The following is a 25,998-nucleotide window of genomic DNA, read 5'->3' on the forward strand; positions in this document are numbered from 1 at the left end:
AGTTTCTGAATCTCATTGCGTAACAAATATCAAGCATGTGACATTTATATTATAAGCGGAGCAAGCAAAACATTGACATGTGGTACGAAAACAAGTGACAGAATAATGAATTACTGGGACTTTGTGGTTGTCAAAAATGTTAAATGTACATTTCGGGGCGATTTCCCGAACAGGGCTTATCCTCGTCCCAGACTAAAATGCAACTAGTCCTGGATTAATCTAAACCTTGTCCGGGAAACTGCTCCTTAGAGGTAATGTGGCTCATTACTCCCAGTCAACAGTAATTAGTTAGACTACTAGTTACTAGGGAAAGTAATATTACTATTATTACTAGTACCTAGTTACTCCCAACACTAAATCCATACATGAAAAAATGTATGTTGTTTGCATTGTTGTTTTCCCATTTAATGCAATGACATTCAGACTGAGAGTATATCTTTGTATACTTATGCAATGCATTATTGGATATATGTGATGTCATAGGTAATCCCTAATTATGAGATGTATTTACCTTGTGGGAACCAATTGCACAATTTTTAAATAATTAGTGTAATATCAATTCACATTGCATTGGAATTAGGGCGGTCAAAAGATTAATCGCATGCATACAAAATAAAAGCTTGTGTTTGCATAATAAATTTGTGTGTGTATTGTGTGTAATTATTATGTATATATAAATACACAAATATTTACACAAATTTAAGTAAAATAATTTTTTACAATTTATATATAATATAAAATCTATCAAAATCTAAATAAATATATATAAATATAAATATATGTAAATGTTTCTTAAATACGTTTATATATAATTGCATTATGGGATATATATGATGTCATAGGTAATCCCAAATTATGAGATTTATAATTTATATATATTATAAAATATTATATATAAATAATTATATAATATATATATATATATATATATATATATATATATATATATATATATATATATATATATATATATATATATATATATATATATATATATATATATATATATCAAAATCTAAAAAAATATATACATGTAAGTGTTTCTTTTACAATGAATATATAAAATATTATATATAAATAATGTATATATATATATATATATATATATATATATATATCATAAAAAATATATCAAAATCTAAATAAATATATACATGTAAATGTTTCTTAAATACATTTATATATAAATGCATTATGGGATATGTATGACATCATAGGTAATCCCAAATTATTTACCTAATTTTAAATAAATGGCTAGTTTAATATCAATTCACATTGCATTGGAATTAGGGCTGTCAAAAGATTAATTGCATGCATACAAAAAAAAGTTTGTTTGCATAATGAATTTTTTGTGTATTGTGTGTAATTATTATGTATATATAAGTAAATACACAAATATTTACAAAAATATAAGTAAAAATATTTTTTACTTATAAATATAAGTAAAATGTTTTTTTACTTATATATAATATAAAATGTATCAAAATAAATATATAGACTGTTTCATCGGGCGCACATGCAGTCACGCGACAAGCGCCTGGTCCGAACTTTACTTCCGGTTTCTGTTTGTTTAATGGTCTGACTAGTTGCTAAACTTAACTCTTAAACAAATACCTCGTTGAAAATAACAAATGTTTTGGTTTTCTATGTAATCTATGTGTAGTTTATTTTGCTTGTTATATAAATAAACTACTTTAAAAGGACTTTGTTGTTATTTATTCCTCGCAGAGTTTACCGGAAGTTACGTGATGACCACGAAAGCCGCGTGTTTATTTTGTTCCTGCTGAAACCGTCTATACATGTAAATGTTTCTCAAATACATACATGTCTAAACTGATGCGAAAATTGTTTAAAAATAGAAAAAAGCAGTTACATGACAATGACACATAAATAGAAATTCGTGATACGATCGCAAAAAACACGTACATTCGTGACAGTATCACGAAAAAGAATCTAAAAATTAAAAATTTTGTGAGACTGGGTAGGTATTTATATACAAAATAATTACACACAGTGCACAAATATATATATTTTGCAAACACAAACTTTTATTTTGTATGTGATTAATCGCGATTAATCTTTTGACAGCTCTAACTGCAATCTAAACAAGCTTTTGCATTTCATAATCCAGAGGATTTTTTCAAAATCTTATATTTAATGGCTTGGGTCTCACTTAAAAGCTTTCAATATTTCTACATTGTAATCATTCGCAATTAATGAAATGTCAACTTACTGACCTCCTAAAAGCAGGAAACTTTTGAAGTGGACTTGATACAGAAACAGATTATGGAAATGATAATAACTGTATTCAAGTGGAAAAGAATAAACGCCTGACAGGAGATTACTGTGACCTTTGCAATGTTTTGTGATTATCATTCTGGTTCAGATTGATTCGCTGATGAATCATTCAGGCCGATTTGATGTCCAAATTAGACGCAGACCAGAATCTATTCTGTGAAATTGTTTAGTATAAGAGCATTTTTCCAGATCTGGAATCTCATGAAAAACCCCGGAGGAAATAAAACCATTGTGACACAGAGCACAGTTTCACTTCACATTTTATTAGAATCTTTCCTAGTACTTCTGCACAGATAAACACTGCCGTCATCAATATGTGACCTATTGTGGTATGTCATTGAATTTGCACCTGTGTTAACGCAAACCAAAAACCTCAGGAACAAACGAGTACAAATGCCAGAGACCCTCATCATCTTTTCTTACTTAATACCAGTCGTGAGATATGAGGGAGTCTGTCACACTGAACTCAATGGATGTACTGCTTTGGCTCTACGTAACATCATTTGAAATAAACAGTGTCTATTTTGCATCTTTGACAATTATTCAGCTAAAAATTCAAAAGGAAATAAAGCAAACTGAGGCTGGAAGACCGCACATTTTCGGCAAGGCTTCAAGCAAAACCAAAAAAAAAAACTGAAACCAAATCGTAAAGTAAAGCCAGTTTCAGACCCTTTATTTGAAGGAGACGTGGCAGAAGATGTAATAAGACTTAAGAAGGTACACTGAAGGAAAACAGCCATTTCATAGGACATCTAGTATGTACACCTCGTGGGTCATGTGACCCAAAAAGCCCTCAGTAGTTTAGGACTTTAATAGCACCTTGAGTAGGCGACTCTCATATGTGTTTAATGCCTATACTTTCCAATGTATGTGAATATAAATGATAAAATTAAACTTCTTTCATTTCAACATTATCGAAGTTTCACCTCTTTTTTATATCATCAAACAAAAATCGATAGAAATAAAAAATAATAATAACAACAACAGTAATTTTAATAAAAACAGACGGGTGAATAGTATTTAATATCAACGTCTACATATACCAAGTATTCTACAAAAACAAACCCATTCACCTGGTGCTGAAAAATGTTAAATCGTTGATTATAATTGACAGAAAGATACATAAAGACGCTCAAATCTATCGTAACACAAACGTGTACGCTAACTAAAAGCCATAGCTTTTGATGCTGTCATTTCTTTATACAAATATTAAATCTATATGTGACAAAAGACATTTAAATACTCCTTAAATCCCAAAGCCTAAACACTTCCTGTGACCCCCAACCCTTTGCATTGAGAAAAATACCTGAAACTGTACAGATATAGACTGTCTATTTGATAAATGACCGGTTAGCGTAACATTTGGCTTGATTTAGAAAAATATTTCGTACTCGTTACAGAAAATCAGGTATAAAGTAAACGGCACATACAATGTGTGATCATTTCTTCCAAAAAAAAATTCTGGCGCCTCTTTCCAAGAGAAAGAGATGGATCGTTGAGGGGTCGGAAGAGTGCGGCGTTCCCCAAGGTGATGTACTGGGTCCGTTTCAATTGTCTGAAATCACAGCGCTTAGTTAGATGGCGGCGAGACTGAGATTAGCACAACAGCGAGAATAATGAAACATGCAGTAGAGGCGGGCGGTCAGCGCTTTAATACATCGGCTCGCCGCCTTGTTCGCCGTCCTCTGGGGGAAAGTCAGAGTTTAGGAGAGACTCCATGTAGGCTACATAGCTGGAACTGTGCGAGTAGGTTTCGCTGGGTTGAGGGGAAGGGGCGGGCAGTGTGGTTGCAGGAGGAAGGCAGGGGGCAGTGCTGGTGTTTGGAGTAATACTGCTGGGCAGGAAAGCAGAGACTAATTCAGGAGGTAGCTCCGGGGTTTCGGCTGCTAGTGTGGGGGGCGGCGTCGGCAAACGTGGACGCTTTGCGGCCAGAGGTTCATCTGATGGCTGGGCCTGAGGTTGCTGTTGGTTCACAGTTGCCTGTCAAACAGCAAAAAAGATAGCATATACAATAACATCAGAGTTTTTCCAAAATTGGATGCCTTGTATCTAAAAAGACCACAAACGCAACTCTGGTGAAGTTTTGGCAACACTGACCCTGTATAATTAAACACTCACCAGACGAGACAAGACTCTCTTGGGCAGTTCTTGGTCCAGAGAGTGAATCTCACTTCGTTTCAGTAGGAGCTGTGTCTCATCCTGAAACTCAACCTGGAGATAGAAATAGAGAATTTAGTCTGACCTTTCGAACTTTCCAGAAGTCTCCAACGCACTTTGTAAACCAAAAGCAACACCAACATAACGATCCCCAAACTTTACAGAAGTTTACAATCAACACCCTCTTTCTAGGAAAGCTTCAACAGCCTGTCAACCATCTGACATCTGCTCACAGATCATTTGTCTCCGGTTCTCTGTACATGCCAGGTGAGAAAACGTTTCACTGAAGAGTCTGGCGAGGCTAAATCGGACCTCATCTGCGTGCCAACGTGTCACTCAGTGAGCGGTCACATTTGAAGGGCTGTCACTCACATGGCTCTGATTAATAACAGAATCTGGTGGATTGTTAGCACTAAAGCTGGCTTTAATGTTTTGTGTAGGTTCTACGCAGTAGGCCATGCGTAGCTTGATGTGCACCTCTCCAAAAATGTGACGTTGGGTCCATTCTACCCAGACTGATCTAGCAGTCTGAATGTTTAAATTAACATAGTCGACAATGCAAAAGCATGAATTAAAAGTGACGCGTAGCCTATAGTGCCAAGGCTATGCCCTAGGACTCTATGCCGTAGGCCGTGACCACATACTAAAGATTGGGGGGATCAAAACATTCAGAGCTATACGCATGTATATTAAAAAAATCTAAAATTGGGAGGGACAACTGTTTCTGATTTTTGGGGGGCATGTCCCTCTTAATGTCTGTTGTGGTTACTGCCCTGGATTGTATTGGACATCTGCGAGAGCTTTTCTTGGTCTTGCTTTGAGGCAAATCCTCAAAGATTGAAAAATGAAATAGTATATCAAGAAAGTTTGACCACAATGAAAACAAAGCCATCCAATCTGTACTTGAGTGGGTCACCGCTTCATGAAAAATACTAGATTACGTCCATTATAAATCATCAAACTATCTACAACTGAAGCAACGTTTGACGTTCCTTTTCGGATTGGAGAAATTTACCTGGTACTTCCTATGGACGTGTTCCTTAATAAAAGATGCATTAAGTATCTGGTCGTCTAACGTCTTGACCACGACAAGTTCTCCAAGATCTGGAGGACCGTTCCGTAGACAGTCGTGACTCTGGAGAAAATAAATCAAACACACAAATGATAAAACTGATAGCATTAAGAATAAACCATTCAACCCTTCTTGTAGCTTACCAGTATGTTTTCCGGAAAGACGTTATCACAGTAGGAACCATCATCAAAATTGACCTCGTAAAAGCTCTGGGAACCGATCCCGGTGATGGTACAGCGATAGAACCAGCCGTTACTGTGCTTGCCTATGACCTCCTGACCCAGAGACACATCACGGGAGTTGCCTTTGACCTATAACCGAGAAAACCCCAAGTCAATACCCATTGAGTGACAAGCGGATCCTTTTTAAGGTCACGTACCTTCTGATTGGTCTGTTTGTGTTTGTGGCAGGTCACTGACACCACGTACGGCCAATCGGCGGGCTTCATCACCACCCCGGCGAGGAGGGCGCAGGTGACGTGGAAGGACGTGGAGCAGTTGTCGGCAGAGCACTGGATACATGCGCCGAAGGTCTGTTTGGTCGTCTTGTGACAGTACACGCACTTCTGAAATTCGCAAGCGAGGAACGCAATTTAGACTCACAATCTTGTATGCCATTTCTATGTGATCAATAAAAAACAACTGAGCCTTATTTTCATCCATCTTGGCTGTTTGTTTCTTTCTTTGCTTTTCTATCCTGGCTGCATAAAATACACACACACAGCCTGTGTGGACACTGGGATATCGACGGAAATAAAAATTCTTTATTAAATTGTCAATATTTCATTTCAGCCCCTTGTGTCCGGGCCGCCCTAATGTGCGATGGCCTTTCTTAGTGGCGCCGGCTCGGAAATATTTCATCCGCTGGAGAAAGGCTTTGATTTATCATTCCACACAAACTGATCACAAGACGGGCAGACGGAGAAGAAAAAAAGTGAAACGTCAACCTCATGGTTATTTATTCGAATATCTAGACCTGGGTTTCATTTCGTGCAAACAGATATTACACAAAATCTAATACTCACAGTTTACAATTCAACAAGCTATCAACTTATCAACTAACCTAAATTGAGAATGCTAAACTTGCGAGAAATCTAGCATATGACAAACAATGAATGTTATTTGCTGCTTTTTAATTCTGTACATTTTGACTGCTAATTAGGGCTGCAACTATCGATTATTATCTATTTATCGGGCAAATCTTTTTTTGCGATTAATTAACTAATCGGATAAAAACATAAATGGGTTAATGAAGTGACGTTAATTATTTTGTGTCCGTATGGATAAATTAAATGTAGAATACTTGCATACTTTCTCCTTTTTTTTTTTTGAGGACCAAGTCTAAAATTTCTGGTTTTATTTCATTTTGAAAGAATATTTGGGGGATAATTGCAAAAATGTCAATGTGGTTTAACAACATTTTTTATGAATATATTTTAAAATATAAATATTCATAAAAAAGTGGAATAAAATATAATATCATCTAGTTTAGTGTAATATAATTTTTTACATACATTTTTACATCATTTGTCAAGGATAATTTAGAAAACAGAGCTGCAAATGTCAGGACAAATATTCCCAAAATGCATTAAAATTTACATTTATAAATAACTAATAAAATGATATTTTAAAATGATTTTTTTGATGATTACTCTTGCATGCCATCAAGATGGATAAAATATTTAATATTTATTATTTGGCGCAATTGGTGGTTACACCATTTGACATTTTCAGGTCCATTTAGTCTTAACTTTCATAAAAATGGTGCAAAAAATTTTGGGGCATAAAATTAACATAAATACACTGTGCATTGAAATAAAACACAAATATTACAAAATATTATTTTTTTGATTTAAAAAGTATTATTAGTACACACTAAAAAGATATACTAATATAATCTCTTTTTTTATATTTTAAGCCTTCAATGCAGCTTTGAAATAGTAAAACATCTTTAAATGTCAAAACATAAACAAACTAAACAACTTGAGTCTTCAGGGATTCTGAGGACATTTAGCTACAAATTAATAAACTAATTTTTCTCTTTAACTTTAGACCTTGATGAGAATTAACATTATTCTTTATTAACCAACTAAATTATGATATGAAAGTGATATACGGATGCTTAGATTGTGGTTCAATATATTTTAATTAAATCCCAACAACAATTTAACAAATACAAACTCACTTATATTAAAGGATTTAAAGGAAATTAAACCTTTATTATCGAGCAGTCGTTTGCACTTTTGCTTCCGTTATTGTCCTGTCAGGGTTGCCAGATCTGTGTAGCAAATCCAGCTCAATGGCCATTCAAAATTAGTCCAAAAGCATCTCATAGACTATTCACAGCCCAAATACCAACAACTAATGAACCAAATCCTTTTATCTCTTACCCACAAAAAAACATTAAGCTGCGGAAATAGTTTAAAAGTACACCAATTCAGAACTCAGCCGAAAGGCAGAGGACCTGGCAACGCTGCCATCCCTGAAAACATGCAGTCAGTGTTGTATGAAAAAAACGTGCCTTACTTTGAGCATGCAACTCGTCCTGTAAAAAAAACAACCCCTGACTTTAATTATAAGCAAACAGTTTGTGCTGTACGAAGCAGGCGCCTGTCCGCGCTGTCGATTGTTTTTATCGATTAGTTGTTGCAGCCCTACTACTAACAAATATTTAATATTAATAAAAACATCTAAAGCAACACGTGTAACAGAAGACCATAACACGGCTACAGTCGTCGCCACTGCGAACGATTGTTCGGCTCAAATGATGAACTCACAGACGATCATCTAGTCTCTGTTGACTCTGGCTTCTTCGAAACGGCAAAGAACCTGCCTATATAATCAATGCAGCTCATTTAGCACAGTGAGAAACGACACCTGATTATTCAGGCATTGCACATCATTACTAATGCATCAGTCCCCTTGCTTACCAGAGAGAGCGAGCGAGAGCAAGAGAGAGAGAGAGAGAGAGAGAGAGAGAGAGGGAGAGAGAGAGAGAGAGACAGAGAGAGAGAGAGAGCGAGAGCAAGAGAGAGAGAGAGGGAGAAAGAGAGAGACAGAAGTGTTAAACCGATCAACAAATGGTTGATATTCATTGGAACCCCTGATCCATTTCAGCATTTTTACAAGCAGGTACTGAAGTAAGGTCAGAGGTCACCCCTCCGTCTCCACTCACCAGACTCTTCCTGGTGTCCGGGACAGCGGTCACGTCCACCGGCTCTCGCTCCACTGCATTCACGAATCGAACCTCGGGAACGGCGACGGCACAGATCACGTGAACCCACCTGCAGACGGCCAGCATTCAAAATTAGCATAAACAGATGCTAGCGCAACTCCTCGGGACTATGAGAGAGTAAGTTTATAATGCGAACCTGTCATCTGTGGTTTTCTTCAAAGCCCCTCCTCTTAAACTGCACAAACAGCAGGCCTGCAGCGGTGACAAAGAAACGACATCAAACAGATAATGAAAAACAACGTCCTGTTTTATCTTATTTTATTTGACGCAAATAAGATACAGAGTTACGTGAAGTGATTTACGCTGACAGCTCATCTATAATAAGGCTGTCGTGTAGATAGGAGATGAACTTTTCTTTTTTTAAACAATCAATGACACAAATGTTTTGTGAAAGACACCACTGATAAAATCGAGTGGATTAATTTAGGTGTCGAATACTTACGGCCGTCCACGCCTGCACGCTACATCGAGAACACATCCAGCTCTCCTGCTTTATATCGGTGTTGACGCCGTAACAACCTGATGAGAAAGAAGGACACAAATTTATTCCAATTGAAGTCGACATTAACATTAAATTGAAACTGATTTACTGTCATAACTTGTATTTTTTGTAATTTTAACAACTCCCTACTAAAAAAAGATCAGCTAAATTCAGCCTAAGTTGGTTGGTTGTTTTAGTTAGTTTCCTAGGCTGCTTTTTAAGGTTTATGCAATTTTCTGCGCACAGTGTGCGTGGCGCCTAAGGTGCGCGCGTACTGTACACGCACTGACGGATTTTTGAATCCCAGCGTACATGGTCAAACATGCATCTACAGGAAAACGTAATTTGTAGCCCAGGAGATGCATTGTGTTTTGTCACAATGTGCATGCGTCGAATGTATGTGTACACGTACGAGTCAAATAAACTATACTTTGGTTGGAGCCGTTGGCGTAGAGGACAGTGCTCTGACGAGTTCGAATATCGGCTCAAGGTCCTTTTGCGATCCCATACCCTTTTCCTTTGCTGATCCCATATCTTGTCATCTCTTAAATAACGTCTATCAAATAAAGGCTAAATGACCCCCAATAAATAAATAAATTAATAAACTTTATTTGCAAGACTTTGCATTCAATCGTGCGCGTACATCTGCGTAAAAGTGTAAAAAACAGACACTTTTAGACACTTTTTAGCTGGTTGGCTGGTCTTAGCTGGTTTACAATGGAGGTAGCTGGTTTAAGCTGGTCTTCCAGCCTGGTCAAGCTGTTAGGTCAGCTTGTTTTAGCTGGTGGGTCAGCTGGTCTCCCAGCTAAAAAGTGTCCAAAACCACGCTGATACACCGGCTTAACCAGCTAAAACACGGCTAAAAAGACCATCTTAAACCAGTCGACGAGCTTAGGTTGGTTTTAGCTGGTCTTTTCAGTAAGACTTTGTTATAGATAGTCAAGTGTGGGGGGGGGTCATAAAAATATTAACCAAAAACACAACAAGCTTTTACTGTATGATGATCAAATTATTTCCCGCTGAATATTAAGTATGTGAAATTAAACACATTAGTTATGCAATACATTACAGCTGTGATTTTTCAACCAATTAAATAAAGTTGCAAACCATTTGTATAAACATAACATACATTTTTATACACAAACAAATGTATAAAATAGAATAAAACCACAATTTACTGCAAAAAATGATTTTCAAGAAAAAAAATATCTTAGTATTTTTGTCTTGTTTTCAGTAAAAATATCTACAAAAATTTCTTAAATTAAGATCCTTTTCTTGATGAGCAAAACAACCCAAGAAAATAAATTTAGTTTTTAGAACAAAAATATCAAATTTAAGTGATAAATTTAAATCTGCCAATGGGGTAAGCAAAAATATCTTGAACATTTTTCTTAAACTCTAAATTCAAGAAAAATTTGCTTACCCAATTGGCAGATTTTTTTACTTGTTTTATGCACAAAATCACTTAAATTTGATATTTATATAAAAAACTAGATTTATTTTCTTGGGTTGTTTTGCTCATCAAGAAAAAGCATCTGAATTAAATTTTTTAGATATTTTTACTGAAAACAATATTTTTTCTTGAAAATAATTTTTGCAGTATAGTAAATAGGGATGCATAACAATTAATCCCGATTAATTTAAAGCAGAATAAAAGTTTTTGGTTACATGATATATGTGTGTGAACTGTGTATAATAACTTTGTATAGATAAATGCACACACATGCATGTATATATTTAAGAAATGTTTACATGTGTATATACATTTGTATATTTATGTATAATTTATATTATATATAAATACTTAATATATAAATATTTATTTTTTTCTTAAAATTATACATACATGTGTGCATATTTATATATACACATAATTATTATACACCGTTCACACACATTTATGAACAAAAACTTTTATTCTGCTATAGATGAATCGCAATTAATCGTTACGCATTCCTAATAGTAAGCATTGGGCCTAGTATAAAACTTAAGACTTTGATGCCGAGAGCATGTTTGATGTTGTTTGGTGTCGTGCTACAATCTAGGACATGCTGTTTTAAGTAATTACAGGAGACACACTTCCATTATAAACCACCAAAATGGACTGTGATATTGTTGGGAGCGATCCTTTTAAAGGAGAAAATAGAAAGCTCTTTCGACACACTGTCATTTGCCTCTTTCCCGCCTTATCGAAATCACTGACTGTGGCCACCTCGCACTAGTCAGGTAAACGAGACCGCAACAAAAAAAACGGGACACAACGGGTTTAACACGTGTGCGCCCCAGCGACTCATTATCATAACTGCTGGAAGACCGTTTGCGAGCTCAAGCGTGCGTGTTCTCATAAAAACCAAGTTTCATGAGGCGTTGAGGAACGAGGGGTGAAGATGGTATCTTCACAAATGCAAGACTAACAAGCTGTCCGTCGCTTCACGCTTCAGTCCTCAGGCTTTTGGGAAGCAACCAGCCTGGAAGAAATAACTAGATGTGGGATAAAGTTGTTGTTTTTATTTCAGCTCTGTGTTCATGAAGAAACATCACATGGGAACAGAGATCTGGAGTTACCTTAAATTTTTTGGGGGATTGATGGTAATTGTTTAGAGAAAACTACTATTAGAGCTATACGTCTTTTACTATGGTCAAATCGCCGTAATGTACAACTTTAAAGGAAAACACCACCATTTTTCAATATTTTACTATGTTCTTACCTCAACTTAGACGAATTAATACATACCTATATTTTTCGATGCGTGCACTTTTACTCCTTGTACAGCACTTCTTGAATGTGTTAGCATTTAGCCTAGCCCCATTCATTCCTTAGGATCCAAACAAAAGTTTTATTTTGTGCCACCATACTTACTCGTGTAACTACTCATGTAACAGTCTTTAAATAAAGAAAACATGGAAGTGTTTGGTGGCTTCTAAATTCATATCTGTTTGGATCCTAAGGAATGAATGGGGCTAGGCTAAATGCTAAAACATTCATGACGCGCTGTACAAAGATTAAGTGCATGCTTTAAAAAAAGATAGGTATGTATTTATTAGTCTAAGTTGAGGTAAGAACATAGTAAAATTTTGAAAAACTGTGGTGTTTTCCTTTAAGTTGGTTAATTTTTATAAAACAATGAAACATGGAATAAAGACATTGATGTTTGAAAATTAGTCCATGCACTATCCAAGAATCATCCACATTTAATCTTTTATCCAAAAAAAAATGTATCAGTATGTGTACCCTGGGTACGAATCCATGACCTTTTGCAATGCTCTTACTATTTTTTCTAAACTTTCTTTGTAGAAAGCACAAGAAAATGTGCATGAGGACGTATGGCAGAAGAAGAGATAAACATGAGAAAGTGTTCTTATGCCACAGTGACGACTTCAATTAGTTTGACAAAGTGACGTTAAACTGATTAGCGTAGCTAAAAGCAGCGTAATAAAGAGCGACTCATCCAAACGCAATCAGACTCGATAAATCAGTCAAGCAAACTGAACGACTGCCTCGCGCTCGCTCTAATGAACTTAAAATTCAGGCAGACGTGCTGACAGACAGCAAGCAAGCACGCTCTAAAAAATTTCAAGCAATAATTTTTCCTTTTTAGTTTAGCAAAGTTTGTCCGTTTTCGTAAAAATATAATCATATCAGTCAGTTGATGTTAAATAACACGCCTGGATTAATTTGGAAAATATTGTCAAAGTTAGAAGAGGGTCGATTTGGAGTAAAAAGTTGAAATACGTTTGCTTGCAGATTCATTTTCTTCAGCAGGACACAGACACCAAGCACATAAGGGGCCAATCAGAAAGTGTTGTTACCTCAGTGAACTCGACACTCACGCATGTCCAATTCCACAAACTCTCTCGCACAAACACACACAAACCTATGGGCTAATTGGCTACGCAGCTTAGGCTCGGGTAGAGGAGAGAAACCAACTAAACAAACCACTTTTCTGTCTGTTTTTCCCCATCTTTCGCTTCAGAGATTTTTTTTAGTCTCTAAATAAATAACAACATTCCAGTTTAGGTTCGCTGACGCTAAATTGGCTGAAGTTCATAACCGTCAACCCTCCCGTTTGTCCCGGGATTCTTCGGTAGTTTACCATTCTATCCCGCCATCCTACCATTTAAATCATTTCCTGAATTTTTTCTCCTGTGTTGGGGTTCAAGAAATTATTTTCATTTGGGTCTGTTAAGAAGATGAAGAGCTTGAGATGTTTTATTAACAGATTTATTAACCGTACGTACGCAAAAATGTGATCGTAAGGTGTGCGTACGCGAAAATCCACGTTAAGTCCATATGTATAAAAACAGTCTTTGACGTGGAAAACGTCAGGATTTGGGCAGACGTACGCATTTTTGTTTTTGGAAATATAAGCCATTCTTGCTGCACGAAAAGGATTTAAATTATTTTTAATTAATTAGGCATCGTTTAAAGGCAAGGAAATCTGCAACTGTTCAGCTGCGCACAATTTGAAGCTCATTTGTGATTTATAGATTTCTGAAAGTGAGGCATATGCACGTTTCTATGCATACATTTGTTTTATGTCACACATGCACACTTTTAAAAATTGATCGTAAGGATTAAGGATTTTTTTCTACGCAGCATTTTATAAATGCAAAAAAACAGGTCACAATTTTTTAACAAAACAAACTAAATTAATTCTCTTCGGCTAGCAAGTACACAAGCTTTTCAGTCCTTCCAGAGTTTTTTGTGATTGTTGCGGGCAGAAATCCTTGATCTTGCGGCACGTTTTCTTAAAAAATGCGACGGAATACTCGGGATATTTATGCAATTTTAAGCGATGAAATTGCGGGAACTTGCAAAAACTGCGGGAACTTGCAAAAACTGCGGGAACTTGCAAAAACTGCGGGAACTTGCAAAAACTGCTGGAACTTGCAAAAACTGCGGGAACTTGCAAAAACTGCGGGAACTTGCAAAAACTGCGGGAACCTGCAAAAACTGAATGCGCGAACCTGCAAAAACTGAATGCGCGAACCTGCAAAACTGAATGCGCGAACCTGCAAAAACTGAGCGAACTTGCAAAAACTGCGCGAACCTGCAAAAACTGTGCTAACTTGCAAAAACTGCTCGAACCTGCAAAAACTGTGCGAACCTGCAAAAACTGCGCGAACCTGCAAAAACTGCGCGAACTTGCAAAAACTGCGCGAACCTGCAAAAACTGTGCTAACTTGCAAAAACTGCTCGAACCTGCAAAAACTGTGCGAACCTGCAAAAACTGCGCGAACCTGCAAAAACTGCGCGAACTTGCAAAAACTGCGGGAACCTGCAAAAACTGGAATACTCGGGATATTTATGCAATTTTATGCGATGAAATTGCGGGGAACATGCAAAAACTGCGGGAACTTGCAAAAGCTGCGGGAACTTGCAAAAGCTGCGGGAACTTGCAAAAGCTGCGGGAACTTGCAAAAGCTGCGGGAACTTGCAAAAGCTGAGGGAACATGCAAAAACTGCGGGAACATGCAAAAACTGCGGGAACATGCAAAAACTGCGGGAACTTGCAAAAGCTGCGGGAACTTGCAAAAGCTGCGGGAACTTGCAAAAACTGCGCGAACTTGCAAAAACTGCGCGAACTTGCAAAAACTGCGCGAACTTGCAAAAACTGCGCGAACCTGCAAAAACTGTTTTCAGCTTTTGCAGCTTTTCAATGATGTTCACGTCACATAATCACATCACTTCATAACGTTCCCATGGCACCAGGGGACATGGCTGCGCTTGTGTAAGATAAATGCAAAATTTTTCAACTTTCTGCTAAGATATTTGTGATTTTAGCTACGAAAATGCTGGGATTATGAAATCATGCAAGTTTGCGCACGGAAATCTGCAATTTATGCTGGGAAAGTGCGGCGTATTTGACTGGCTTTTGTGACAATGCAATTTTATAAAGGGATTGAGCTTACTAGCATGAACTTGTAGACTGCAGCTTGCGCAGGACAGCAGGACGCTGGTACCATCTTCACCGTTGTAGGAATTCGATGGGAGAGGTTCAGTGTTCTCAGCCCCCACACTGAAACACATCTCTGGAAGCAGAGGACGACTGCGAGAACCGACCTTGGATGCCGGCCCGGGTGTGTCTGAGAGATGGGCGGGATCCTTCAGAGGCTATATATACACATACATCAGTTAAATCACAGAGAAAAAGCAATTACAGGTCCAAATTTTTGTCAATAAGAGTCTCACTCTTTACTTCGCAAATTGGTACACTTTATTTTTCCTAAAGCAGTAGAAAGCCAATAAATGTCCATTATTAGAAAAACAATTTAACTCTGGCCCCGCCAGCATTTTTTTTTTTTAAGTTGCCAGCCAGCATTTTTCATGATTTTTACAAAAGTTTAATGCTTTCCAGAAAATGTTCTTCTTTAATAATTATTCTTTATATAAACATACAATATATCAAATGAAAGAAAAGACCCTCTGCTTTCAAACAAAAAAAACCCACCAAACTTCATTACTTCTCTTTTTATCACCTCTCAAAATGCTGAGATAATTGCATTTTTGTGAAGGACTTTTGATAGAGATCAGATGCAGAGCGATCTTTAAAACACACACAGAGTTCTTTCTCTTTCACGTGAGGCGTTACTTCCGGGTTGTATAAGTTGCGGAAGTGGATAATAGCGGTATTGCAAAAAGCCGGAAATACTCGTCATTAGCAGGGAAACGTTTTCTCGTCAATGGCGGGGAAAGAGTTAACATGTAATAAAACTTCATTTAACTATTATCTAACATAAAAATAACAAATCATCCAAATTATTTGTTACAAAGACATAAAACGTCTCTTTTTAAAAACTAAAAATGTGAGTTAATTATAAGCGGGTCGTGCAGTACCTGCGTGTATGGACAGAAGAGCACGCATACGGCGCAGTGTGGCTTGATAGATGCCATGGCAGCGTTGAACTGTTTCTCAGCTACGAAATTCGGCAAGCTGTTTTGCCACAGATCGCTATCTTGCGTCTTCTTGACATCCGGTTCCACACCTCCACCTACTGGCAGTCCACCGTACAGCTCTACACAAACACAACATATATAAATTAATTCAATTTTTTTTTTTTATAAGGCGCTTTTCACAATTGTTTAATTGTTACAAAGCAACTTTACATTAAAAAAGAAAAAACAGAAAAATTGGTGGACAACATCAGAAGCGTATATTTTCACTAATTTAACGTATAGATGAGAGTTCAAAGTTAAGCCAATGTCAGCTGACACCCATATAAACATGTGACTCCTGCATGGGAGCAACAATGTTCGGTGCAATGATTAACGCTGCAATCCGTAACTTTTGCCTCTCTATCGCCATCTCTGTTTGAAACATTAAATTGTAGATTAATTATATACATGTTTATCTCTACGTGGGTTAAAGTCGAATAATGTCGAACTAAAAATCGTACCTGAGAGCTCAAATTGTAAATTGTAATTAAAGTGCTTACCATCGCAAATCGAGGTAAGGTCAAGAGACCGTTTTAAAAACTTTGATTTGTGTACTTGCTCAATAAATGATTATTTTTTACTATAAAAAAAGTTACAGATTGCAGAATTAGTAAACGATAAAGTAAAAGTCAAGTAAGGTGAAGACAAAAATGCATTGCTACATACAAGACATTACACTAATATGCAACAGATTGAAAAATAAGTTAACAAAAGGAACCTCAGAAAAAAGACCAATCACACTTAAAGGTGCAGTGTGTAAATTTTAGCGACATCTAGTGGTGAGGGTGCAAATTGCAACCATCAGCTCAGTTCACAGCTCACACCTTGCTTTTGAAACGCATAGAGAAGCTACGGTAGCCGACACAGGACAAACATGTCATTGTTGGAGACAACTTAATAAAAAAGTTTGTCCGTTAAGAGCTTCTGTAGAAACAAAATGGCGGCACAAAATGGCGACTTCCAAGTAAGGGGACCCTCGGTGTATGTAGATAAAAAATGTCTCATTCTAAGGTAATAAAAACATAACGGTTCTTTATGAAAGGTCTTTATACACCCCTAATCATATAGTTTTGTATATTATTTTGCATTTCTGTCAAGAGATCCTTCTAAAAATTACACAATGCACCTTTAAGTAAGCAAATATTACGATGATGTCATAAATATATTTTTGAATGCTAAACAATGATAGAAAAGAAATTATATCTATCTACATATGTCTTTATTTATATCTATATATGTCTTTATCTATATATATATATGTCTATCTATATCTATATATGTCTATATCTATATATATCTTTATCTTTATATGTCTATGTAAGTGTGAATATATGTATTTTTATGTTTTTTTACTTTTCAAGTTTTTTGTTTTTCTCTACACAGACAGCAGGTGAAGTGAAGGGTATGGATGTTTTTGCTCTGTTTTGATGTCCTCTATATCCTGTATTTTTGCCACCCACAGGGACAGCGGGTGTCTCTCTGTGGTATCGGGTTTACAGCTGTCTGTCTTTTCATAACACAGTGAAGACAAATCAATAACTGTATTCCTGCCTTGCTGTTTTATAAACCTCTGATTGTTTGTGACCGATTTCCTTCAAACTTTATTGCTTCTGCCTTTCGCTCTCACGCATGCACACAAACAAACACACACAAAAAATCTCTCCAATAACTAGCAAACTTTAAAATGGGAAAAGTCCAATAAAGTTTGACGTAAAATAAGGCTAGGATTTTCTAGAAACATAACTCTCTGCAAACTGTCTTGCTTTGCAGAGCATAAACTTGTCAGCATTTCTGTATACAAGCTTTATTATATACTTTACTTTTTATACTTTGTATTTTAAAAATACTTCATACACCTTAAAAGATTGGTAAATAGACACAAAAAGTCCTCAGTAACAAATCTAAAATGGGAAGGTTTTCATGAGAAAACATTGAAGATATGGTATTCAGGCCCTGTCCCAAATGGCACCTTTAAAGGCGGGATGCATGATTTTTGAAAACACACTTGTAGCCAATCAGCAGTAAGAGGCGTGTCTACTAACTGGTCTATCAAAAGAAGGTCCAGATTCTATTGGGGAAGGGGCGTGTTTGCTTAGGTGATTTAAAATTTCAACATTGGCTTTCAAAGATCATCCACCCAAGACTCAACAGACTCAAGACCGCAAGTCACATGAAGGGCGCCATTTGGGACAGGGACAATGTCTGTTGCATCTCATGTTGATGACATCATCAAGGCTCCACCTACCCTCATCGCTGGAGGCTTCCTGTTTGACTATGGAGTGCGGTGCTCTCATGGGTGGTTTGCTGAGCGGATGCCGTCGGCTCTTTTTCACCTCTACCTTCTTTTTTAGTTTTGTGAAGGGACTTATCTGCGGGAAGAGATGATTTATATGTTAACAAATGATAAAATACAGATTTACATCAACTATAAATGCAACTAAAAATAACCTATTTCCCCTCAGCTGAGTCGTTTAACATTGAGTCTTTAAATAATGTTTAAGTTTTGTTTTGTTTAAAGCAGGGGTGCCCAAGTTTTTTCCTACCAAGGGCCAAAAATCAAACCTGACTAAGGGTCGAAAGTAAATTTTAAAAAGTGTTATCTCTCCTAATTTAGAATTTTTTCTAATATTAAAAAAATAAATAAGCAAACATTACTACTGTTTATGCAAAACGAACGCAGTTTTTAATGGTAACTGTTTAAAAAACAAAAAACAAATCATTTTGCCAATCATTTTAAAATTTTCTTCACTTGAATTCATTTAATTCAAATTTAAATTTTTGTAACGTACAAATAAAACCAAAATTAGAAAATATTTAATTAGAAATATGAATATCTGCGTCAATGATGTTTATCCTTTTTCCGTATCTCACGTGGCATGACGGATGGGCCTTAGTTTGGGCACCTCAGGTTTAAAGCAACTAAACCCTTGAACAACACAACATTTTGATAAACAAGCCCCTAAATATCATGCTGCTTAATAAATAAACTGTGGTTGGTCTCCGCAAATGTCCGTCTCTTTAGTGGGCAGGTCTTCCACACAATCTTTTTGCTTAATATATATATATATAATTATAAAATTAACTATAAAATTAACATTACGATTACAATCTTACCTACAATTATTTTTACAGTTAGCAGGGTTTTCCACAGAAAATTTGTTAGTTAAGGTGGTAGGGTTGGACGGGTGGGTGGAGCCAAGGGCGTGGCAATCAAAGGGGTGGGGCGTATGCATCATGATGAAAATTAAAATGTTTTTATTTCAAACACTCAAATAAAACTTAATTTTCAAGAAACTATGACAAAACATGAACACATACTAGATTATTAATGTTTTTACCTCTAACTGGAATAACTGCGTGGTGAAGTGAAACTAAAGGGTTAATAAACACAAACTAAAGCAGATGTTGTAGAACGTCTGGCGAACGATGATAGATAGCGCAAAAATTGTAAAAACTGTGTGGCCCGCGTCCCCGATCGCGGTGTGATGCACGCACGCGCTATTCTCCGAGATGCACTTGACAGCCTTTTGTGCAGCGATTTTTGTTTTTTTGGACGACCTAGTTAAGGCGGTAGGGTTCCCAAGCTTAGGCGGGCCGCCTTAACTGAAATGTGCTGCGGGAAACCCTGGTAAGTATTACTAATATATCTTATTAAAAAAAATAAAAGACATACTTGTTTGTTGTGTTAAGAATATAACAGTCCAATTGCAAAAAAAATTGCAGTTGTATTGATAATTTTCATCTTTTTTAATATTCAATAATATTCGAATTTTGCAAAAAAATCTTTTATTTTATATATTGGACGTGAATAACATAGAAGCAATTTAATTCAAACTTATTTCTAAGGTGATTATCACAGTTTTGCATTGTAGCAAAGCTATTTTTTAGTAAATTAATCTGAATTTTTATACGTCTCTATAAAAATAGAGACAGTTTTTGCAACAATGCAAAATTTTGAAGAGCACTATACACAGTTTCATCGGACACACGCGTGTTGTCACGGTTACACGTATGGACAGAACTTACCAAAACCCACCTATAAATATCATAGTGTTGAATAAACAAACTGTGGTTGGTCCCGCAAATGTCCATCTCTTTAGTGGGCGTGTCTTCCACACAATCATTACCTGTAGGCCATTTTGGTTTTGAAGGTCGTTTGTAGTGAAATGTTCAAACGCCTCCTGAAAGCTGATCTCATCGGGATTCTTCATCTTCTTCTTCTTCCTCTTTTTCTGCTGGTCATTTTCCAATATAAGATCCTTGGTATCTGGTTTTTCATCTTCACCTGGCGTAACAGATAAATCTTAAGCATTTTTAAATCAATTTTAAAGTACGTAATAACGTTCCTGTCGTCTTCACCTGTTTCCCGTAGCGCCGCCTCGGCCTGTTCCTGTTCCTCTCTCTCCAGCGCCTCCAGGGTCAGGAGCGCCTCGCGGTCCATCCGTTCATCCTTCCTCTTCCTCCTCTGCTCCTCTCTCTCCTCCACCTTCGTCATGTACTCGGTCATATCGAGCTCAATCCCCTCCTCCGCCAGGACCTTCATCTCCTCCAGCTTCAGACGTCGGAACTGTTTCACCTTCGCCTGCGTCCTGAAACAAACACGCACAAAGATTCAAACAGTTAATGCTTATTTGCAATCTTTCACTTATCAGTGTTTAACCGCTAAGCCACACAGCCTTGTGTCTGACCTTCGCAGTAGTTTCTCTCTGTACGTGACTCTGGTTTTCCTCCAGTGCTCCAGCTCAGGACAGGTGAGGGTCGTCGGTTTTAGATGGTCCAGGACCGTGTTGTCCTTTCCTTGTTTCCACAGATCGTAGCGGTCAGGTTGCAGGCAGCGCACAAACACGTCCATCGAGATCTTCACCATGTCTTTGCGGCAAGAGCACTGTGGGAAACATGTAAAGAGAATGCTTACAACATGCTTTTCTTACAGTTAGTAAAACAATTATTAATTTTACTTTATTACTTTTACAATTTTTTAATATTAGTATCCTATTTTTAATCTTATAAAAAATCTGATATCCGGATTTTGCTGAACAGCACTGTTAAAGGTGACAAGGAATGCATTAAAATAATCTGTTAAATTGTTCTCTGATATCTACACAGAAGGTCTGTGGCTTTATTAAATGCAAAAATTATCCAGAGATGGTTTTACAACCCTAGAATTTTCCCTTAGAATGAAATGGTCTTTTATTACCTTATTTGAAAGGGTCATAAATAATAATGTTGAGCTCTGCTCTGATTGGCTGTTTCACAGAGCAGCTCCTTCAGTAGCTTTGTGAGTGTGTAACAGACCTTATGTTTGAGTCTGTATCATACGAAGAATAAACAATTATTCGGAGATGGTTAATGGCCGTTTCTGAGTGGAAAGTTTGTGTTTTATTCAGTATGGACATGCACAATTTAACTGTAACTTCAATAGTAGAACTTCAGCCTAAATGCTAGCATATAGCATTAACTAGCATACCGCGCTAATTCAACAGTCACAACTTTGTTTTTAGCACTTTAACAACATTGTACCTAATTGAATGTGTAATTTAATATGCGGGGCTTACATCTTGACTGTAACGTCACAGTCGGTGTTGTGTTGAGATTACTATAGGTAATATACATATTGTGAAAATTTTGATTTGGCATTTTGCTTAATATATACAATTATAAAACGAACTATGAAATTAACGTTACGATTACAATCTTACTGACAATTATTTTTACAGTTAATATTAATAATAGATCTTATTAAAAATGAAATAAAACACATACTTGTTTGCTGTTACAACTATAACAGTCCAATTGCAAAATAAAAAAATAAATAAAAATCATAATAATCGCAGTTGTATTGATTTCTAAATACAAGAATAGGCTTGAAATGGCTCGAAAAAATAATATATAAAAGTACATCAATTATTCTGGTCCCACTTTAGGGTCCAATTCTCTCTATTAACTAACTTTTAACTACTTTTGCCTCAATATACTCCAACTACTGCTTAATAATAGCAAAGAAGTTTATAATAAGAATTGTAAACTAAAATCATGTTAAATCCACTATTGTATTATAGTATTTAGTTACATCAGAAGTAACTGTAATTAGATTACAAGAAAAATAAGAGTAATCCCTTACTTTACTTTTTCAAGGGAAAAGTAATTAAATTACAGTAACTAATTACTTAGTAACTAGTTACACCCAACACTGATTGTTGCAAAGCAACTTTTATAGTAAATTAATATTTGTTTTTATACGTCTATACTGCCTGTACTAATATGCATTTACTGTAAAGTTTTTTGCTACAATGCAAAATTTTGAAGAGCACTATAGACAATTTCATTGGACGCACGCACGTTGTTGCGCGTCTGGACGGCACTTAACTCCCAGTCTCCGTTTGTTTAACTGTCTGGCTAGTAGGGATGTAACGATTAACCGTGCAAATGCGCGTTTTCTCAATGAATGAATTTGAATGAATTTTGGTGAAATCCCAGAACATCCCAAAGCCAGGGGGCGCTCTCGTGCAGAAAATTAGTAGTAGTATTACAGAAGTAGTATTATAAACGCTATTCCAGGAAATGTCTACAGAAATATTTATATCGCTATTCTTCAAATAGTTTCAGGTATTTTCATGATTATAAAGAATATTTTGAATGATTTTGTTTAACGAGTGTTGCTTTCTTAAAAGCACGTTATAAACGACTCCGACTCATAATGATTTTAGTTTGATATGGACTTCCTGATGACCAAAACGTCATAGTACACGCACAAACTGCGCATGAAACACAGCATCGCAGCCTTGCGATTCAGAATCGATTTCAAACAGGCATTTTTAATGGGACACACGATTAATCGTTACATCCCTACTGGCTAGTGGCTAAACTGAACTCTGGGACAAATACCTCGTCGAAAATAACAAATGTTTTAGTTTCCTAAAGACGAGTGGAGACGGTGATCATGGATCAGCGCTATGTGAATGGAGGTACACATACAGCCGATCCGCAGTTAACATTGTATACATTAATTTTTTACAGTAATTTTAGCTCAGTGTAGTTTTTGATACACTTTAGCTATGATTTGAACTAAGGTAAGCTACTTGTTATTTATTTTGCTTGTTATCAGAAATAAACTACTCTAAGGAGTTATTGAATCTTTGTGTAAGTTTACCGGAAGTTATGTTTGTTCCACGAAAGCCGTTTGTTTATGTTGTTGCTATTTTAGAAATTAGTTTAAATTGAATTGCTAATATGTTAATCGTGTCCAACAACTGTAAATACAACAAATTATAAAACAGAAGCTGCAGGTCAAAAATATTTAATTTTAAAAGTTGAAGTTTTGGTTGAATACTTCAGACGACACAAGCTTCTATTGAGATATGCGAACTACCTAAAAACTGCTGAACGTCAGCGTTAAAATACGCTGATAAAAGTTCAGATTATATTTACAGAATCGTGTTTCTGAAACGACGCCTCTGATGATGCTGACTTTTTTACATAGGTGTACAGAACTTAAATTATTAATTCATACGCGCTGACGTCCGACAGCAAGCGAAGGTTTCAATGGTGGACTTTATTTGTACAATGCAGACACGAGCAGAAATCAACGTCTCTCAATCAGCACACAACAGATGAAAGTAAAACTGGTTTTCTGGCGAGCGGCCCTACAATACTGTAGATTACATCCGAGCATTATTTCCCGTGCTGTGCTGGAGCCCGATGTTCAATTACCAGAAACATTCTTCAGCTGAAGTGAAGACAGGCCGCCAGCGTCAACAACAAAATCACTGTGTGTGTGCGTGTGTGTGTGTGTAATAACAGCAACAAGTGGCAGACTCGCACAGAAATGTCAATGTCTGGTAGCGTAACTCCAGGGTTTGACATTTCATGCTCAGACCTCCAGAAATGCAATTCTAGCCTGATGGGAGGAACCTGACCTCACCTGCCAATATCCAAATGAGTACTACAAAAAATGTTTCATCTAAAGGGGAACTAAGATGTATCCAAGATATATGTTATCATAAACGTGAGTAATCCTTGGGATCCTGGTTGCTAGCTGTATAATTTAAACGGTGAGCTATAGTCCAAAATGTAAAATGAATATTGAAAACACAATTTAAATAATATCTAAACAACATCGAGATACCACCCAATGCTACCCACAAAAAAAATAATCCAGCATTATCAAGCTTACACTCTTAAAAAATGGCACAACAGGTAGATAATCAGTATTTTGACAGTGATGCAGATGTGGACTGTATAACGTGTGTGTGTATATAAAGATATTTCACTAATGAGATGGGCCATTACATGCATGTGAAGAGAAACTCAAATAATGACTTGGATTTGCCGTAACAGCTGTGAATCTCGGATGATTCGGTTTAATTAGACAGCGGCGACACCGAGACTTCATCACACTACTCTGACCCGCTCACCGCTCTGATATTTGCCATTGTGTCTCTTCAGATATCACTAATACACACACCACATGACAATTGTTAGACGCTCTGTGTGTCGCTTGTGTGTTTCACACGTGCTGTGAAATTTTGAAATGTCAGGCATGACTGGCTGAGTTTAAAGTATATATAGTGTGAGCAGGGCACACCGACGGGAGTTTATTAAAAGAACAACAAACAAAAGATCAAAGAAAGGAACAAATGAGAAAAATAACAAAGCAAACAAAAAGACAGAATAACAGAAAGAGAGAAATGCTACATTTGCATGACAACGTTTTCAACCAAAAACTGGAAACTTCTATTCGTTTAAATGACAATGCCGTTTTGGGCTCCTGAAAATGCTAACTTCTGAATAATGTTTTTAAAGTACAAGTTTTTTAAATTGTTGTTTCCGTGTAAATTACATAAACACAAATCTGTAAAAACCTCGACTCGCACGTACTTAACAACTATAAGAACAATGAAAAATTTTACGAAGTTTGCTGCTTAATAACGTTTTCAACCAATAACTGGAAACTTCTATTCGTTTTGGCTATATGTTTACATGACAATGCAGTTTTGGGCTCCTGACAACTAAAACTTTTGAAATGTTGGTTTTAAGTGCAATTTTTTTAAAACTATGTCGTTGTTGTTTCCATGTAATTTACATAAACATGAATCTATGAAAACGCTGACGTTGTGCGCATGCATATAACGTGTTCAGTCTACAGGCATGCACACGTTCTTGACAACTGTAAGAACAATGGCGGCCTACAGTGATTGTCATGCCGAAGTTTTTAATGCTTTAATCAAATTTTACGAAGTTTGCTGGTTAATAATGTTTTCAACCAATAACTGGAAACTTGCTATTCGTTTACACAACAATGCCGTTTTTGGCTCCTGAAAATGCAAACTTTTGAATGCTGGTTTTAAGTGTTTTAAGATACCGGGGTTTAATATTACGTATTCAGTCTACAGGCTTTGTGCTGCTCAAGGTACCTGGATTAATTAACGCTTCAACAAATTTGACAAAATTTTGCCGCTTAATAACGTTTTCAACCAATTACTGGAAACTTCTGTTTGTTTACACGGCAATGCCGTTTTGGGCTCTAGAAAATGCAATCTTTTGAATACCAGTTTTAAAGCGCAAGTTTTTGAATTGTTGTTTTCGTGTAAATTATATAAATTCAAATCTGTGAAAACGGTGACGCTGTGTGCATGCATATTACGTGTTCAGCCTACAGGCATGCGCACATACAGGACTGTGTTTGTGCTGCTTAAGATACCAATACAACAAATTTTGCTGCTTAATAACGTTTTCAACTAATAACTAGAAACTTCTATTCGTTTTGGCTATTCGTTTACAGGACAATGCCGTTTTGGGCTCCTGACAACTCAAACTTTT

At 36.4% G+C, this 25,998-nt stretch overlaps 1 protein-coding gene across 2 annotated transcripts in view; it reads right to left on the reverse strand.

The window, feature by feature from the left end:
• Positions 1-2,540: 2,540 nt before the first annotated feature.
• The window catches only part of kdm4b (lysine (K)-specific demethylase 4B), a 44,773-nt gene continuing 21,315 nt past the window's right edge, over positions 2,541-25,998 (reverse strand). For both annotated transcript variants that reach the window (XM_055216612.2, XM_055216613.2), the window contains 14 exons: positions 20,868-21,064; positions 20,539-20,768; positions 20,307-20,464; positions 18,425-18,548; positions 16,081-16,259; positions 15,156-15,357; positions 9,204-9,280; positions 8,898-8,953; positions 8,702-8,810; positions 5,907-6,092; positions 5,671-5,838; positions 5,471-5,590; positions 4,417-4,509; positions 2,541-4,278 (listed from right to left, as the gene is read on the reverse strand). In XM_055216612.2, coding sequence (XP_055072587.2) covers positions 3,949-4,278; positions 4,417-4,509; positions 5,471-5,590; positions 5,671-5,838; positions 5,907-6,092; positions 8,702-8,810; positions 8,898-8,953; positions 9,204-9,280; positions 15,156-15,357; positions 16,081-16,259; positions 18,425-18,548; positions 20,307-20,464; positions 20,539-20,768; positions 20,868-21,064 — 2,229 coding nt within the window. In that variant the 3' untranslated portion in view covers positions 2,541-3,948. The remainder of the gene's footprint in view (positions 4,279-4,416; positions 4,510-5,470; positions 5,591-5,670; positions 5,839-5,906; positions 6,093-8,701; positions 8,811-8,897; positions 8,954-9,203; positions 9,281-15,155; positions 15,358-16,080; positions 16,260-18,424; positions 18,549-20,306; positions 20,465-20,538; positions 20,769-20,867; positions 21,065-25,998) is intronic.

This window comes from Misgurnus anguillicaudatus, chromosome 23, assembly GCF_027580225.2.
Source record: "Misgurnus anguillicaudatus chromosome 23, ASM2758022v2, whole genome shotgun sequence".
NCBI lineage: Eukaryota > Metazoa > Chordata > Actinopteri > Cypriniformes > Cobitidae > Misgurnus > Misgurnus anguillicaudatus.